General features: G+C 44.6%; 1 protein-coding gene across 1 annotated transcript in view; it reads right to left on the reverse strand.

The window, feature by feature from the left end:
- MAP2K1 (mitogen-activated protein kinase kinase 1) overlaps positions 1-18,251 on the reverse strand; it is a 52,065-nt gene that overhangs the window by 8,836 nt on the left and 24,978 nt on the right. The window contains exons 4-7 of the mRNA XM_070953574.1: positions 13,385-13,462; positions 10,912-10,963; positions 2,686-2,810; positions 23-230 (exon numbers count right to left, since the gene is read on the reverse strand). Coding sequence (XP_070809675.1) covers positions 23-230; positions 2,686-2,810; positions 10,912-10,963; positions 13,385-13,462 — 463 coding nt within the window. The remainder of the gene's footprint in view (positions 1-22; positions 231-2,685; positions 2,811-10,911; positions 10,964-13,384; positions 13,463-18,251) is intronic.

The raw sequence follows: 18,251 nt of genomic DNA on the forward strand, positions 1-18,251 counted from the left end.
TTGCCAGTTTGTGCCCTCTTACCGCTCATAGGCCGGCCTGGCGTTCTCTGCCGTGGAGACGTCTCCGAGACAGGATAGTCAGCCCCGACCGGACAGCCAAACATCAGCTCCAGCTCCTTGGCATCAGGTGGAGGGATGGGGTACCTGCCGATGGCCATCTCGACCAGGGAGAGCCCCATGCTCCAGATGTCCGACTGCACCGAGTAGTGAGTCCCTTGCAGTCTCTCTGGCTGGGGAACACAAAGACAGAACGAGTCACAACGGTGGGAAAACGTGAATCGTGCAGCAGCCAAAAGCCCGTCCAGTCACAGCATGGAAAGGATGATGGAGGAAGAAAAACTGACAATGTGAAACTAGATTCCACCTCTTCAAACCTTTACTTTTTTTGGCCAGGGTGTGGATTCAAGAGTTTGAAAATGGTCCATATAACATTTTAGTTTTGATTAATTCCTTTGGGGCATTAACACCTGCAGCCTTTAAGAAACTGCTCAGAGGGAACCTTTTTGGATCAAGGCTGGTTATGAGACTAGGAATCTTATATTAGTAAGTTGGTAACACATATCAGACCAATCATGCTTCTGTTGGATACAGTGCCATCAGATTGGTGTCAACTCTGGGCAACCATAGAGGTAGACCTTCTCCAAACTCATCTGTCCCCATCTTAGTTCTTCAGGCCTTTTGGATATCATCAGGTCAACCCTGAAACTGGCCTGACGGAGGCCATTTTCAGACTTCAGTGCTGACACACCAGAGAAGAGGAATAGGGAGGGGAGAATAGAGATAGTTTGGGGTGTTGTAGCCAAAACAAAATACTTTCTCGTGGAAACTAAGGACATTCCTGCAGGTGCTCAGAAGGAGGGGCTTGGAGTCACCTAGCAACTGGACAGTATCCTGATTGGACCCTGTGACTGATTGTTTTGAGAAAGTGACACTTTCACTTTTAATTAGGTGGAAAACTGCAGGAAAAGTCAGTCGGTTTTTCACCAGCCTGTGCCAATATGACATACCCAATAAACCTATTCTTTGAGGAAATTGCCTGCCTCAAGAGTTTTGTTTGCTATGGGTATGTTACTTGAAACCCTGACATATCACTGTAATTAAGTCCATCCACCTTGTTGCTGGCTGTTTTCTTTTTCTTTCCTTCTACCTTTCGTTGCATTATAGGCTTCTCCATAAGGTGTTCAAACTAAAATCATTTCAGTCTGGTTATTTATGCCTTGAGTGAGAATCTTGGGTTGATTTGTTCTACGATCTATTGTTGCTTTTCTTAGCCCAGGGGTCAGCAACCTGCGGCTCTGGAGCCACATGTGGCTCTTTCATCCCTCTGCTGCGGCTCCCTGTTGCTGGTCAGCTCCACATTTGATAGGTCTTTCGGTTAGGACAGGTAGAGGAAAAAGGATGCTGCGCTAGGAGGAGACTCTATGGTGGGGGAACCAGACTTCCCATCAGCAGGGGAAACACTGTGCTAGGAGGAGACTATGATGGGGAAACCGGAGTTCCAGTCAGCTCCAGAATTGAATGGGGACTTCCGGTTAGGACCTTTGTGACTCTGAATGTTTAAGGTTGCCGACCCCTGTCTTAGCCTATCCAAGACTCCTTAATCCACCAGGCTGAAATTTCCTATGAAGCTTCCTTCAATTCCTCCATTGAAAAACCAGGGGAACCTTTCAGCACTCTGAGAATCTTTGGCCCTTCTGGAGACCTCCAAGGATCATTCAGTGGGGGGAAATGGTGATTGGTGGCAGCCTAGTGCTTTGATTAGAAATAGGCCCCAGATTTCTGCCCTCCCGAAGGGAATTTGCAGGGGAACAGGAAGCACCCTTGTTATGTGTTTCTTTTGACGGCCCATGCCCACTAGGGCAGCTGATTTGTGGGAAGGCTAGATTCCAGATGTACATCTCCAGATGTACAACCAACCCAAGAAGCTCTGGATTTCAGCCCCCATTTTACTCCTTCAACATGACTGAAACTCTCCAAAAGAAATATCATAGAATCCTAGCACTGGAAGGGACGTTGGATGTCTTGTAGTCCAACTGCTTGCCCAAGACAGTAGTTCTTATACCATGCCAGGCAAATGGATATCAAATCTTTTATTGCAAACCTCCAGTGATGAAGCACCCACAACTCCAGGAGGGAAGCTGTTCCACTGATTAAATCTTCTCACTGACAGGAAATTTCCCTTTATTTCTAGGTTGTATCTCTTTAATGATCTTCCACCTGTTACTTCTGGGCCTGCCTTCTGGTCCTTTGGAGCAGGGCTCTCCAACCTTGGCAACTTTAAGACTTGTGGACTTCAACTCCCAGAATTCCTCAGCCAGCAAAGCTGGCTGAGGAATTCTGAGAGTTGAAGTCCACAAGTCTTAAAGTTGCTAAGGTTGGAGAGCCCTGCTTTGGAGAATAGGTCGACCATCTCCCTGTGACAGCCCATCAAGTAGTGGAAGATGGCTATCATGTCTCCCCTACATCTTCTCTTTGTTAGGCTAAATGCAACATCTCTCATCCTCTGCCTCAAACAACAGCCCTGGGCAGAAATGAGAGGGCACCCTTAACGTTGTACATTCCTGTGCAAAACACTTGTGCGCTTTGCGGGCAAGGAAACAACTCAACAAGAGATGGATCGCTACACTGATCTGCTGTTGTTATGTCTGAACTCGACTATTCATCTATTTCATGGCCTGCACTTACCGACATGTAAGATCGCGTGCCCACGAAAGAGTTGGCCATGGAATCAATCAGTTGTCCGCTGACCCCAAAATCGCAAAGTTTGATTTCCCCTCTCGAGTTTACCAAGATATTTGAGGGCTTCACATCTGGAGGGAGAGACGAGGAAGAGGGAGTGGGGGTGGGGGGAAGAAAAAAATGGAGAATACTTCAAATACTTTAGCTCTGGGACAGCTATTCCTTTTGGCAGCGCATGACATCGTAAAATCCATCCATGCGTTCTCGATTGTAGTGCTGGACCAATATTCAAACCCTTAATATAAAAAAGAGTAACCCATCGCATATACAGGTGTGGTCCTCGACTTACGACCACAATTGAACCCGAAATTTCTGTTGCTAAGCGAGACAGTTAAGTGAGTTTTGCCCCATTTTACGACCTTTCTGGTCACAGTTGTTCAGTGAATCATTGCAGCTGTTAAGGGTAACAGAATTATTAAACGAACTTGGTTTCCTCATTAACTTTGTTGTCCGACAGTCGTAAAAGGGGATCAAATCAGAGGTGAAATGCTCCCGGTTCGGACTGGATCACCCGATCTGGTAGCAAAGGAGGCGGGTGGTTCGGAGAACCGGTAGCAAAAATCCCTGCCCCCCCCCATGCCCAGCTGAGCTGCACAATCATCAGGGGCTTTTTTTTTACTTTTAAAAGCATTTTTTCTACAACCTCTTCGGCCGAAAAAATGCTTTAAAAGTAAAAAAAAAAGCCTCTGATGATCACGTGGCTCAGCTGGGATCATCAAAGGCTTTTAAAAGAAAAAAACTTTTTTTCTTTTAAATGCCTCTGCCGATCAGGCAACTCAGCTGGGATCGTCAGAGCCTTTTGAAAGCATTTTTCTACCTCTTTGCCGAAGAGGTTGTAGAAAAAATGGTTTTAAAAGTAAAAAAAAAAAAAAAATGGCCATGCCCCCACTGTCACATTACCACCAACCCTCCCCCCGCAAGCCATGCCCACAGAACCGGTAGTAACGAATTTTAGATTTCACCACTGGATCATATGACCCAGGGACACCGCCACTCATAAATATGGCCAAGGTCTGAATTTTGATCAAGTGACCATGGGGATGCTGCAGTGGCCATAAGTGTGAAAAATGCCACTTTTATATGCCACTTTTCAGTGCTGTTGTAACTTTGAACGGTTGCTAAACAAACTGTTGTAAGACAAGTGTTAATATCCTATGGAATCGACCATGGCCTTAGGCAGAGTCACCAGGGAATACTGTGTCTTTCTCTGCTGTCAATGATGATGGATAGCCTGCTACCGATGTGAATGTTGCAGTGAGAAGCATTGCTCTAGAGCAGGGGTCTCCAACCTTGGCCACTTTAAGACTTGTGGACTTCAACTCCCAGAGTTCCTCAAGCAGCTTTGCTGCCTGAGGAATTCTGTGGACTTCAACTCCCAGAATTCCTCAGGCAGCAAAGCTGCTTGAGGAACTCTGGGAGTTGAAGTCCACAAGTCTTAAAGTGGCCAAGGTTGGAGACCCCTGCTCCGAAGGACTAGAAGGCAGGCCCAGAAGTAACAGGTGGAAGATCATTAAAGAGATACAACCTAGAAGTAAGGGGAAATTTCCTGACAGTGAGAAGATTTAATCAGTGGAACAGCTTCCCTCCTGGAGTTCTGGGTGCTCCATCACTGGAGGTTTGCAATAAAAGATTTGTGGACTTCAACTCCCAGAGCCAGCAAAGCTGGCTGAGGAACTCTGGGAGTTGAAGTCCACAAGTCTTAAAGTGGCCAAGGTTGGAGACCCTTGTTCTAGAGACCTCTGAGAGTGGAGAAGAGGCATGGAACTCATTTAAAGGCATAGGAACAGCCACTGAAAGCCAATCTGGAGACCCTATATACCATTTTAGACAAAGGGCTGTCCAATCTCTTTGTAAAATCCTCCAGTGATGGAGTACTACAACTTCTGGACAGAAGCCGTTCCTGCACTTACTTGCTCCCACTGTCAGAAAATTTGTCCTTAGTTCTAGGTTGCGTCCTTCTTTGATAATCTTCCACCCGTTACTTATCTTTGCTGTTTCTTTGTTAATTGTACTGTATTTTTTTTTTTAATTTGATTTATATGCTGCCCTTCTCCGGAGACTCAGGGCGGCTTACAGTGCGTTAAGCAATAGCTTTCATACTTTTGTATATTTTTATACAAAGTCAGCTTATTGCCCCCACAAACTGGGTCCTCAATTTACCTACCTTAGAAAGGATGGAAGGCTGAGTCAACCTTGAGCCTGGCAAGATTCGAACTTACTTTAATTGCAGACAGCTGGTGTTAAATTACAGTGCCTTTGTCTGCAGAGCTATCCAGGCTCTATTTATCATCTTACTGTTTAACCTTTTATACAACATTGTTTGATCAGACTGTAAGCTGCCCAGAGCAAATAGAGGGGGAAGACATAGAGGTAGTGACAGATTTTATTTTCCTGGGCTCCAAGATCACTGCAGATGGGGACTGCAGCCAAGAAATTAAAAATTCGGACCGGTTCGATAGAACTGGTAGTAAAACTGTTGGGAGGCTCCGCCCACTGACCCTGACGTCATCAAAAGTGATCTGCGCATGTGGAACTCTGCGGGCACGATATGAACTGGTAGTAAAGGTAAGTAAACCCACCCCTGCTGATGACTGTTTTTCACACCACAATTTCAGCATCTCCAGAGTCACGTGATCAAAATTCAGATGCATGGCAACTGATTCATATTTATGATGGTTGCAGCATCCCTGGGTCCACGTGATCCCCCCTTTTGCCACCTTCTGACAAGCAAAGTCAAGGGGGAAGCCAGATTCACTTAACAACCGTGCTACTAACTTAACAACTGCAGTGATTCACTTAACAACGGTGGCAAGAAAGGTCGTAAAATGGAGCAAAGCTCATGGAACAACTGTCTTGCTTAGCAATATTAATTGTGATCATAAGTCAAGGACTACCTGTATGCCAAAACCCAGCTGTTGTCGGTATCCAAAAAGCAACAGCCAGTGCTGTCTGGCAGGAATATTTCCAGATGGCTCTACAAGCCACTCTTGTGGAACAAGCCAGGATCCACCTTTGGCTAGGTCTCCTGCTCATCTGAATGGGCTTCTTCCATCTGAAGTAAATCAGCAGAATCAGAATCTTCTTCCTGCAACATCTCGACCTCTTTGGAGAACCACCGGATTGCCGGGCAGGTGAGGACATGATGGGATGCTCCTCTTCCCTGCGGGAAGGCTGTTGGTAACCAGGCAACGGCTTCTCCACCAAGACTGAAGCCTTGCAAACAGCCCCCTTTCCCCCTCCTCCCTCCCTCCCGTGGGCGTAGGACACCACTCAGCAGAGCACAGCACTTATCCAGTCATTAGCCCTGCATTAAGGCTCCTGGAGAAAGAAAGCAATCCCATCTGCGATTCATCCCACCCGGGCAGGCAGAGAGGAGGAGGAGGAAGAGGAGGAGGGGACCGAGTTCGAGGAAAGCAGGCATCAAGCAGTGGGAAAGAGCTGCTTGCTGCTTCCACTTGAGGACGCAAAGTGCCTTAAAAACCACAAGAACGGATAGATTAGATAGATGGATAGATGGATAGATAGATGGATGGATGGATGGATAGATAGATTAGATAGATGAATAGATAGATAGATAAATAGATGGATGGATGGACAGACGGACAGACAGAATAATAAATAAATAAATAAATAAATAAATAAATAAATAAATAAATAAATAAATAAATAAATAAATAAATAAATTAATTCATCCATCCATCCATCCATCCATCCATCCATCCCTGGGCTGTGGTTTCACCCCTTCTTAAAAGGTAAAGGTTCCCCTCGCACATATGTGCTAGTCGTTCCTGACTCTAGGGGGCGGTGCTCATCTCCGTTTGAAAGCCGAAGAGCCAGCGCTGTCCGAAGACGTCTCCGTGGTCATGTGGCTGGCATGACTCAACATCAAAGGCGCACAGAACACTGTTCCCTTCCCACCAAAGGTGGTCCCTATTTTTCTACTTGCATTTTTTTAACGTGCTTTCGAACTGCTAGGTTGGCAGAAGCTGGGACAAGTCACGGGGGCTCACCCCGTTATGCGGCAGTAGGGACTCGAACCGCTGAACTGCCGACTTTTTGATCAACAAGCTCAGCGTCTTAGCCACGGAGCCGCCACGTTCCTTATTATTTACCCCTTCTTACCTACCCCTAAAGAAAAGGCCATTCAGAGCAACGGCGGATGGTTGTGTTTCATTTAGGCATAGCATCTTATGGGACCCTCACAGGGGAACATAGAAGAACTTCTCCCCCCACCCCTCCTTTTCCCTGAATTGTTATAAACAAAAATCAAAATAAACGCAACAGTGAAGAAAGTAAAATGGCTGCTGAAGAGCGGATGTGTTGCTGCCATTTAAAAGTGCGTGGAAATCACGGAGGCTTGGAGGGAAGAGCAGAAAAGAGCTTTGAAGTTTTCATACTCTTTGGCACCAAAGCGACATCCGGTTCTGGCACATTGTTTCTCACGGCTTCGTCAGTCTCCTTTTTCTCAGCTGTATTTTCCATCTTGTATTTTTCTCTGAACTCAGGTATCGATTTCTGCCACCTGAGCGTCCAATAATGACTAGCAGGAACAAGCCAGTAGATGTGAGAATATCGAGCGAATCGACTTGTGCAAATGGCATTATTTGCCCCTGGGGAGCTGTGACTGGTTCGTGCTGGGGCACAACCTTCCCCTCCCCCCCGCTCCTCTGCAGAAAGCCAACATAAGAGCCTGGTGGTGCAGTGGACTAAACTATTGTTAAAGTAGTACTTAACTGCCAGCTGCCTGCAATTACTGCAAGTTCAATTCTCACCAGGCTCAAGGTTGACTCAGCCTTCCATCCTTTTGAGGTAGGTAAAATGAGGACCCGGTTTGTGGGGGCAATAAGCTGACTTTGTATAAAAAAGAACACCGCTTTGGGGGGCGGCGAAAGCCCTACTAAGCAGGTATATACAAAAAGTATGAACGCTATTACTTAACCCATTGTAAGCCCCCCTGAGTCTCCGGAGAAGGGCGGCATATAAATCAAACTAATAAATAAATAATAATAAATAAGTGGCAAACCTCACACAATACAGGCATCCTAGGTAGAAAGTGGTCTGAAACTCGGTGCCTAAGATGAAGCTTTTTTTTGAATCAAGTTTTATTAGGTTTCCCCCCCACCCGACACATACCCATATATTTTATGAAACAGAGTATTGACCATATCATATCATATCATATCATATCATATACAATTTGTCATATCCAAATATATTTTAGTTGCAATTTCTGCCAAAGTATTCTTTTTCCGCATTTTTCAATCAAATCTTAATGTTTCTATTCTTGTTTATATAAACAGTATCTTCTTTCGCCCTCAAATTCTATTTTTTCAATTTTTAATCATATATATTCTCGTTTAATTTTTAATAATTCATTCTTTATCCTAGTTTATTTAAACATGTTCGGGGATGCTTTTCTTCCATTTCATCTTTTTTGTTTTACAGCGATCTTTCTTTCTCTTTCTCTTCCTCTCCCTCCCTTCTTTTATCCTTCCTACCTAAGGTGAAGCTTTTTCAAACCTCTCAAAATACAGGTAGTCATTGACTTATGACCACAATTGTGCCCCAAATTTCTGTTGTTAAGAGAGACAGTTGTTAAGTGAGTTTTGTCCCATTTTACGACCTTCCTTACCGCGGTTGTTAAGTGAACCACTGCAGTTGATAATTTAGTAACATGGTTGTTAAGTGAATCTGGCTTCCCCATTGATTTTGCTTTATCAAACGGTCACTAAAGGTGATCACATGACCTTGGGACACAGCAATGGTCATAAGTATGAACCGATTGACAAACATCTGAATTTTGATCACATGATCATAGGGATGCTACAAAGGTTGTAAGTGTGAAAAATGGGCATGTCACTTTTTTCAGGGCTGTTGTAACTGAACGGTCATTAAATGAACAGTTCTAAGTAAAGGACTTACCTGTACAGGTAGTCCTCGATTTATGACTGGCTGCTTAACAACCATGCAAAGTTACACCAAATTTTTAAAAAAGTACTTACAACCAGGGGTGAAATGCTCCCGGTTCGGACCGGATCACCTGATCCGGTAGCGATGGTGGCAGGTGGTTCGGAGAACCGGTAGCAAAAATCCCTGTTCCCCCCCCATTGCCCAGCTGAGCCGCGCAATCATCAGAGGCTTTTTTTTTATTTTTAAAAGCATTTTTTTCTACAACCTCTTCAGCTGAAAAAATGCTTTTAAAAGTAAAAAAAAAGCCTCTGATGATTGCGTGGTTCAGCTGGGATCGTCAGAGGCTTTTAAAAGCATTTTTTCTACAACCTCTTTGGCCGAAGAGGTTGTAGAAAAATGGTTTTAAAAGTTAAAAAAAAAAAAAAGTTGGCCATGCCCACCCAGTCACATTACCCACCCACCCACCAAGCCACGCCCACAGAACCGGTAGCAACAAATTTTACATTTCACCCCTGCTTACAACCTATCCTCAAAGTTACAAACTGCTGCACCCCTCCCAAAGTCATGTGATTGCATTTTGGGCACGTGGCAAACGCCTCGCATTTACAACAGTGTCCTGCAATGATCTGATCATGATTTGCCATGGTTTTTGTCATTTCCTGGCAAAAAATGGCAAAAAACGCCCATTAGCTGTGCTGGATTCACTTTAAGTGCTTCACTCAGCGACCATGGGATTCCATAGTGACTTGTTTTGCAACAATTGTACAGACAATCGTAAAACTGAGTCTGGTCACTCGAATTATGACAATAAGTTACGTCTGAAATTCTGAGTTCATTGTGGCCATAAGTCAAGGACTACTTTTATTCCCCCCGGTTTTCAAGCCAGGGGAATGCAGCAGCCTTGATGGGACTACTCCCCAGGTGATTTGCAAGGGGGGGGGTGTATGTGGAGTGGGAGGGATGTCAGGCCCTTTTGGGTAGAGCCAAGGGTGCTTTTTTCAAGAGGCAACTGGATTTTCTGGTTTTTCTTTGAAGACGTTTCGCTTCTCATCCAAGAAGCTTCTTCAGCTCTGGCTGGATGGTGGAGAATGGAAGGATTTGGAGACAGGTGGTCATTTGCATCCTTTTAAAGTTGTTGAGGCCGCTTGGAGGTTTGTCTCTGTTCTCAGGGTCACCTGAGTGGTGCAAATGGGTGTGGAGCCTTCTTGGGACTGTTGAAAGGACTGTGTTGTAGACTGGAGATAGATGTTCTTCCCCAGCTCCAGATTCCCAAGGATTGTGACACACACCAACAGTCTTTATCAAAGTTATAACGTACCAAGAATAAACAAAGTCCGGCAAAGGTTGGCAACCAGCCCAGAAAACAAGATACGATAAGATACTCACGCTCCAAGATGCTCTGTAATAATTACACGTTGTTTCCAGCAAGAAATTGCTAACTGAGTGCGACTTAAATAGGCTAAGGGAGTGGCCAATTATCCTCAAGCCTTACTCTCGAGGAGACCTCCTCCTCCTGAGTAGCCACTCCTGCCTTTTGGCAGCCCTGCGTGCTCGAGCATTGAGGAGAGGCTCCTCCACTTCGCTCTCTCCACTTGAAGGAGCCTCTGGAGGTTCTGAAGGCCCTGGCTGAGTCTCTGCCTCTGGCACCACATCCTCTTCAGCCTCCTCGCTGTCCAACGCGAGCGCCGGCTGCGCAGGCTGCTGGCGCGACACCACACCAGCCTCCTCGTCGTCGGGATCAGCCACGATCCGCGCAGGCTGCTGGCGGGCCACAACAATAGATGATGTTGTATCCCTCCCCCTCTGTTAAGAGAAGGCTGTTCAATTTTGACATAGATGGCCTCTTTGACCTCTCTTTCAAACCAGTGATCCTCTCTGTCCAAAATATGAACTTTGTTGTCTTCAAAAGAGTGGCCTTTGTCTTTTAAATGCAGCTGTCTGCAAGGAGTATCAATCCTTCCCTTCCCTACTATCCAATCCGAGCTGAAGAAGCTTCTGGGATGAGAAGCAAAACGTCTTCAAAGAAAAACCAGAAAGTCCAGTTGCCTCTTGGGGGAAAAAAAGCACCTTTGGAACAACCTGGATGATTCCATAGACCTTTGGGATAGAGTTCCAGTTTTGTAGTCACAGCTGCCATCCTGATTTTCTTGACATTTCTATCTCCCACCTACGGTCCCTGCTTGCAATTTTTAGCAAAACACGTCTAGTGAAGAAAATCTGGCTGCGTTGAGGACCAGCTCGAAGGAAAGATAAATCACCTACCTCTGTGCATGATCTTATGCTTTTCTCTCAAATACGTTAGACCTTTTATGACCTGTGAATCAAAACAAGGCGCTCATTGCAACAAGCAAACAATGATCAACATGCAACGTTCGAAGGAACGTAACCATATTCCGCCTTAATAGAAGGGAGGGGGAAACACCCCAGCCTAACAGGTATCCTGCTCCGGTTTACTGTTCCTCAGAAATTTTTATGGCCGTGCCATGCTTCAACAACAATTTCAGACACAGATCTCTTTAAAGCAGCCACCTCTTTGCTGCAGACGACACAGCTGCCCTCCACAAATTTGGAAGCGATTAGTATAACAGCTGAATGAAAAACTGCTCCTGACCTTCTACCGCTGCACCACAGAGAGTAATTTAATTTACTGCACCAGTGTATGGTGTGCCAATTGCACAGTGGCAGACGGGACAGCGCTCCAGAGGGTCAACGTCATTGCCCAGAGGATCACTGGTTGCCCTCTCCCCTCTTTGGAAGGGCTTTATAGCTCCCGCTGCCTTAAGAAAGTTCAAAACATTCTTAAAGATCCATCTCATCCTGGGCACCCTTTTTTTTTGAACTATTACCATCTGGCAGACGGTACAGGATAGTAAAAAGAAGGACAAATAGGCTGAAAAACAACTTCTATCCCAGAGCAGTAACTATATTGAATTCTACCATATAGTGCAATCTTAATGCAGTATCAGGGGTTTTCAATTCAATTGTATAGAATGTGAAGGATGTGTGTTTATGTTTTATTTTTTATAGCTTTCTTATGTATGATGTACACTGAAGATGGCATTTAATTTTGTTGTATGAGGTACAATGACAATAAAATAAACTAAATTATTATTATTATTATTATTATTATTATTATTATTATTATTATTATTATTATTATTATTATTATAGAACTAATACCAATGTAATGAATATTGTTGTAAACACTTTATTTCCTAAAAATATTTGTACCCAGACAAGACACTGTTTAACTAAAAATGGAAATTTTATGTTATATTTTTTTTAAAAAAATGATAAAAAAATATTATTTTAGACACAATCTCTTTAGAGCAGCCACCTCTTTGCTGCAAATGACACAGCTGCCCTCCATAAACTTGGAAGCAACTTTTTTCAACTGAATCTAAAGCACTGCAGAGTTATGGTTGGATTATGGAATCTGGATTCCCAAGACAAACTATCAAAATTAACTTTTTCTTGATAGAATCTTCCAGTTTGACGCAGGAACACCCAGGTACCTGTTATCATTTTCTCCAAGCCCACTATTTATTTTTTATTTTTTTTTGTAAATAAAAAAAGAAAAATTCTTTGCAGCTCAACCAAGCACAGGAGCAATTTCCATGAGGCAGGTTAACGTTTCTCAGCTTTGTCCATTTTAAGATGCATGGACTTTGACTCCCAGGATTCCCTAGGCAGCATTGCTAGCTGGGGAATTCTGGGAGTTGAAATCCACGCATCTTAACAGTGACAAGGTTGAAGGACATTGAGGCAGGTCATCTACGTTGTCTTAAAACTTTAGGAAAACTGGGAAGCGATTTTTTTTGGGGAGGTTTCGGCAGATTATGACAGATGGAAAGCAGAAAGAGAGGCACACAGATTTTTCACTTATTTTTTTCTGTTTTTCTCTCTATGTGACCCCAATCTATATTGTGTGCCAAGGAACGGAGAGCTGTTATTAAACACCATCGGCTTCAACTTCTGGCAATAGCACCCACAAATGTTCACCCATCTGGATTGGTCTTTCGTAATAATTCACAGATCTTCCAAAGGCAAGTGAGTCATTTCTTTGCGAGAGATGCAGGACCCAGCTAATGTGTTCCCGGGGGATGGAGAAATAGAGGCTGTTACATGATTTACAATTCCTGGCGGGGAGTGTTAAGGGGAGAAACATCCCTGATTTTGCCTCTTGCATAGTCAGCCCTATTTGAGGCCTTCATTTTGAAAGGAAAAGACAGAAGAAAAAGGAAGAAGGGAGGAGGTAAAGGAGGAGAAAGGAATAAGAAGAGAGGAGGAGGTAGAAGGAAGAAAAGGAAAGAAGGAGGAAGGAAAAAGGAAGAGAGGAGGAGGAACAAAGAAGGGAGAAGGAAAAAAGGAAGAAGAAGGTAGAAGAGGAGGAGAAGGAAAGAAGAAGAAAGAAAGAAGAGGAGGAAAGAATAAGATGGAAGAGGAAGGAAGAAAGGAGGAGGAAGGAAGAAGGCAGGGAGAAGGAGGAATGAGGAGAGGGTGAGAAAGGAAGAAGAGAGAAGGAGGATGAAGAAGGAGAAAGGGAGGAGGAGGAAAAGGAAAGAAGGAAGAAGAGAAGAGGAAGAAGGAAGGAAGAAGAAGCGGAGGAGGAGGAAGAATTCCATGTCTCGTTGCCTTAAAAATGTTCTCAGCGCTCTCTCCCTTCAGGACCTCCACCTGGTGACATTAACCACGTTGGCATCTGTCTTTTCACATACCTAAACTACATACTTACCGCAATGCTGACTTTGCCGAGAATCTTCTCCGGAATTCTGCCAGCCTTCTTTAAGACTTGATCCAAGGATCCACCATCCTATTAAGAAATGTTCAAGCAGAGAGTGTCAGGGTGGCAATTAAGAATGTGGAAGAAAGAATGTGGACATGCGCAGTAGCTTAGTGATAAGAGTTAGATCAGTCTACCGTAAGTCTCAGAATGGGAGCCCAGCTGACAAATACAAAAAACGCAGTGACAGAGAGAGCCTTTAATCGTGTTCATCCTCAAAGGGTTGAGGACACGACAAAAGAAAACCAGGAAAAATGCAAATCTGGCATCTGGCTGATGAAACTCAACATAAAAAAAAGATGTTTTCAGCATGGAATAATCCCACATGGCTGGAGGAATAAAGCTGAACCAAATCTTTACAACCCAACTCTTCCGAAACTGGCCCTTCCTTTGGCAATGTCAAGACTCTAGTCCTCAATTCTCCCAACTAAAACTCAGAATACGAACACATTCCCACAACGTGTCAATAGTTTGAAGAGCAAGCCAGAAGCTGCTAATCTTGTCCCACTGATATCAGGTTTCTCCAAAAGGATAAACACGATGCTATCTGTGCTGGAAGGCACCTTGGAGGTCTTCTAGTCCGACCTTCTGCTCAAGCAGGAGACCCTGTAACACCATTACAGACAAATCGTCAGGAGCGTCAATTCTGTCGCACGAGCCGTGCTTTGCCAGATGCCAGTTTGCCCTAGACAATGGGGGTGAAGGGAGCCGCAGGGAAGAAAGGGGGCTAGGAAGGAAGAATCAAAACTACTCATAGGGCCGTCCTGAGAGCCCTTGGCTGCTTCAAGATCAAGGCATGGAACCAGAGGTGGGCTGCTGCCAGTTCAGACCGGTTCGCCCATACTGGTAGTTCCGACCACCGGCTGGGCCCGCCTACCTGCGTGCTATCCCGTCCTATATATCTGTTGTGGCACATCAGTGGCCTGTGCAGTTAGTAGCTGATTCCAACAGCTACTAACTGTGTGGTGCTGTGCCAGCAGCCTGGTGTGGTGCTGTGCCAGCAGCCTGTGCAGTTGGCACTCGAGTCGGACAATGAGGAGGCTGGAGAAGATGTGGTACCAGAGGCGGGGATTCAGCCAGGGCCTTCAGAACCTCCAGAAGCTCCCATAAGTAAAAGAGGAAGAAGAGGAGGAGCCTCTTCTTGATGCATGAGCGCGCAGAGCTGTTAAAAGGCAGGAGTGGCTCCTCAGGAGGAGGTCTCCTCGAGAGTAAGGCTTGGGGCTAATTGGCCACTCCCCTAGCCTATTTAAGGAAGGACGACAACTGATGCAATTTGCAGGAAACAACTTCGTTCAAATTGCTTTGCGTCTTGATTCCAGAAACATTTGATTCGGCTCTTGTTTCTCTCTTGTCAGTTTTCCTGCAAATTGCTTCTGGGCATTCTGCCAACCACAGTAAGATTATGGTTATTTGAAATACTGTGCCTCAGAATTGAATTATTATTCTTGTCGGCTGTTAATGGAGTTAAATTAACAGCCCTTGTTCAGAAAAGACTGATTTAAACTGTACTTGTGTTCGAACAACTACTAAGAAAGCTCATTAGTAGTCTTTAATTAGTAAATTAAGGTTTGTACGGACTTGGTGTGTGCTGCGTTCTTTGGGGTCCATAGCTGGGGCAGAACAATATCTCACTCTTTGGCTTGCTCGCCCTGCCCATGCTGCCCAGCTGATTTCCGTGCCTCGCCCGCTCTGTCCGAGAAGGTGTGCGGGAAGCCATGCGCATGAAATTGCAAGTGCGGAAGGCACTTTCTCTCGCAAAACGCACACGCGCTCACATTTTCGGTTCTGCACTAGGCAAACCGGTTGTTAAATTGTGTGAAGCCCACGTCTGCATGGAACACAACATCACCCAACCCACCAAGACAGGGACCGTTACCAAAGCAATTTATTTTAAAGCAACCGAACAGGGGAAGATAACCAGGAGGAGAAAGGGAAAAATTATCCAGGGAGCTTTTACAGGCAAAAATTTCAGTTCCAGCTTTGCCTTATTGTAACCACTTGGCTTTTACCCTGTTTCCCCGAAAATAAGACCTCCCCTGATAATAAGCCCAATCGGGCTTTTGAGCGCATGCGCTAAAATAAGCCTCCCCCCCAAAAAATAAGCCCTCCCCGAAAATATTTAAACGCAGAGCTGGAAATGAGGTAAGACAGCAAGAGGAGCCCCATCTTGTTTCACGCACCCCAAAATAATAAGACCTCCCCGAAAATAAGGCCAGGCATTTATTTCGGGGTTCAAAAAAATATAAGACAGGGTCTTATTTTCGGGGAAACACGGTAGTAAAAGAATTCCTTTACAACTGGAGTTGGGACTCTTTCTTTCTTAGAAGACCAAGCTGGGACCCATCCGACTCAAATGGCTGTCCAGTCTTTTCTCGAAAACCTCCAGTATTGGAGAACCCACCACTTCTGGAGGCAGGTTTTCAGGCAGACTTTGAGCATGGAAGCCATTCCACCAAAATGCTGTGGCAAAAAAAAAAAAAAATTAAGGTTCTGCACTGCCAAAGGGAAAGTGAGATGCCCAATTGCAAAGTAAGTGGTATTTGGCTCAGAAATGGTATTTGTGAGAAAGGTCTAAGTGTCAGATTAAGCATGGACCAGCAGTGTCCTGCAGCTGCCAAAAAAGCCAACGCAGTTTTGGGGTGCACCCATAGAAATATAGCTTCAGATCACAGGAAGAGCTAGCAAGCATTCCATGCTACACAGGTCTGAAATTGTCAAGTGCCAGGAAAATCAGGAGATTCAGACAGCTCAATTGGGTATAAAGATTTATTGAGCTCTCTACAAGAATCCGAACTACTAACGGTCAAGGGAAATTAGCAGGATAGAAGAAGAAATTCAAGGTGGGCTGGACTTAAGATATCTTGTGGGCACGCAGGGACTCATGACTGATGATGTGTTTATTTATTTATTTATTTATTTATTGGTTCGATTTATATGCTGCCCTTTTCCGGAGACTCAGGGCGGCTTACAATGGGTTAAGCAATAGCCTTCATACTTTTGTATATACCTGCTTAGTAGGGCTTTTTTGCCCCCCCCCAAATGGTGTTCTATTTTATACAAAGTCAGCTTATTGCCCCCACAAACCGGGTCCTCATTTTACCTACCTCGAAAGGATGGAAGGCTGAGTCAACCTTGAGCCTGGTGTTTGATCTCTCCCTCCCTCCCTCGGAGCCTGATCATCTCCCATGGAAATAATGAGTTCAGTATTAGTTGCTTACCATACAAGAAGGAAGCTGAGCAACTGGATAGAGTAAAGAGAGCAGCAACAAAGATGGTGAAGAACTGGGAGACTAGATCACATGAAGGAATTGGGGCGTATGCAGTCAGAAGAAAGTGAAGAGGAGATATAAAACCATTCTTTCAATACGAGGGGTCCTTGGTGCTCTCTGAGCTTGGAGGTTTTCTTACAGACATTTCATTACCCAACTAGGTAACATTATCAGTGCTAATGGGTTTTGCAGAGTGGATTAAGAGGAGGAGGAGGACGACTGTGGGGTCCTTGGTGCTCTCCAAGCTCGGTTGTTTCCTTCCAATGTTTCATTACCCAACTAGGTAACATCATCAGTGCTACTCTACTCTTCCGATACTTGAAAGATTGTCAAGAAACAGGGGTAGAATAGGTGTTACCTTTCTCCTCGCATCACACAAACTAGATCTCCTCTGGACCATCCTTCCCTCTCTTCCATCTCTTGATGGTTCTTTCCCCAAAAGTCTCTATTTTCTGTGAATTCAAAACTAAATTTCCACCCCATAAGGAATATTAGCAGCCCAATGGGGGAAGATGAGTTAAAAGCTCTGTTTGGGCATGAAAGAACCTCTGTAGCAAACATGGCTCAAAAAAAAAAAAAAAAAGCAGAAATCAAAAGCTATTTTTTTGTTGATTTTTTTTTCCTTGCAGAGCCCCAAAGCAATTTCTTCCCCACATATAGAATTGTTCCGTCTCTCTTCAAGAGTGAGGCAAGGAGGGGGCACAACTGACCCCCAAGCACAGAAACAGAGCTCTAACGTGGGAGGGGGGGGGCTCCATCTGGCCAGACCAAGGCTGACAGATGTCCAAAATAAAGTGAGATTTTTGTTTCTATGAGCAGGAATGCAAACATTAAAAAAAAAAAAGAAAAAATGAACAGGAAGGTGGGAGTAGAAGGGAACAAGAAATATTGCCTGCAATGAAATAGAGGCAAACTCAGTCAGTTTCCAAGTTCAGTGTTTCTCAACCTTAGCAACTTTTAAGATATGTGGACTTCAACCCCCAGAGTTTATGTTGAAATCCATATGTTTTAAAGTTGTTCATTGGATTATTATACATTGCCCAGAATTGCATTGCTGAAGCTGGCAGCCATAAGAAGGTTTTAAATCAGGGAGGGAGGGAGGAAGGATGGATGGGTGGATGAGAAAGGAAGGAAAATAGAGGGAGGGAAAGATAGATTGGGGGAGGGAGGAGGAAAATAGAAGGATGGATGAGAAAGGAAGGAAGGAAAGAAAATAGAGGGAGGGAGGCAAAATAGAAGAATGGATGGATAGATGGATGGGTGAGGAAGGAAGGAAGGAAGGAAAATAGATGGAGGGAGGGAATATAGAAGGATGGATGGATGGTTGAGGAAGGAAGGAAGGAAGGAAAATGGATGGAGGGATGAGAAGGGAAGGAAAATAGAAGGATGATGGATGGATGAGGAAGGAAGGAAAATGGATGGAGGGATGAGAAGGGAAGGAAAATAGAAGGATGTTGGATGGATGAGGAAGGAAGGAAGGAAGGAAAATGAATGGAGGGATGAGAAAGGAAGGAAAATAGAGGGAGGGAGGAAAATAGAAGGATGGATGG

Source organism: Pituophis catenifer, unplaced genomic scaffold, assembly GCF_029215685.1.
Source record: "Pituophis catenifer annectens isolate HBS135680 unplaced genomic scaffold, rPitCat1.0.hap2 SCAF_14, whole genome shotgun sequence".
NCBI lineage: Eukaryota > Metazoa > Chordata > Lepidosauria > Squamata > Colubridae > Pituophis > Pituophis catenifer.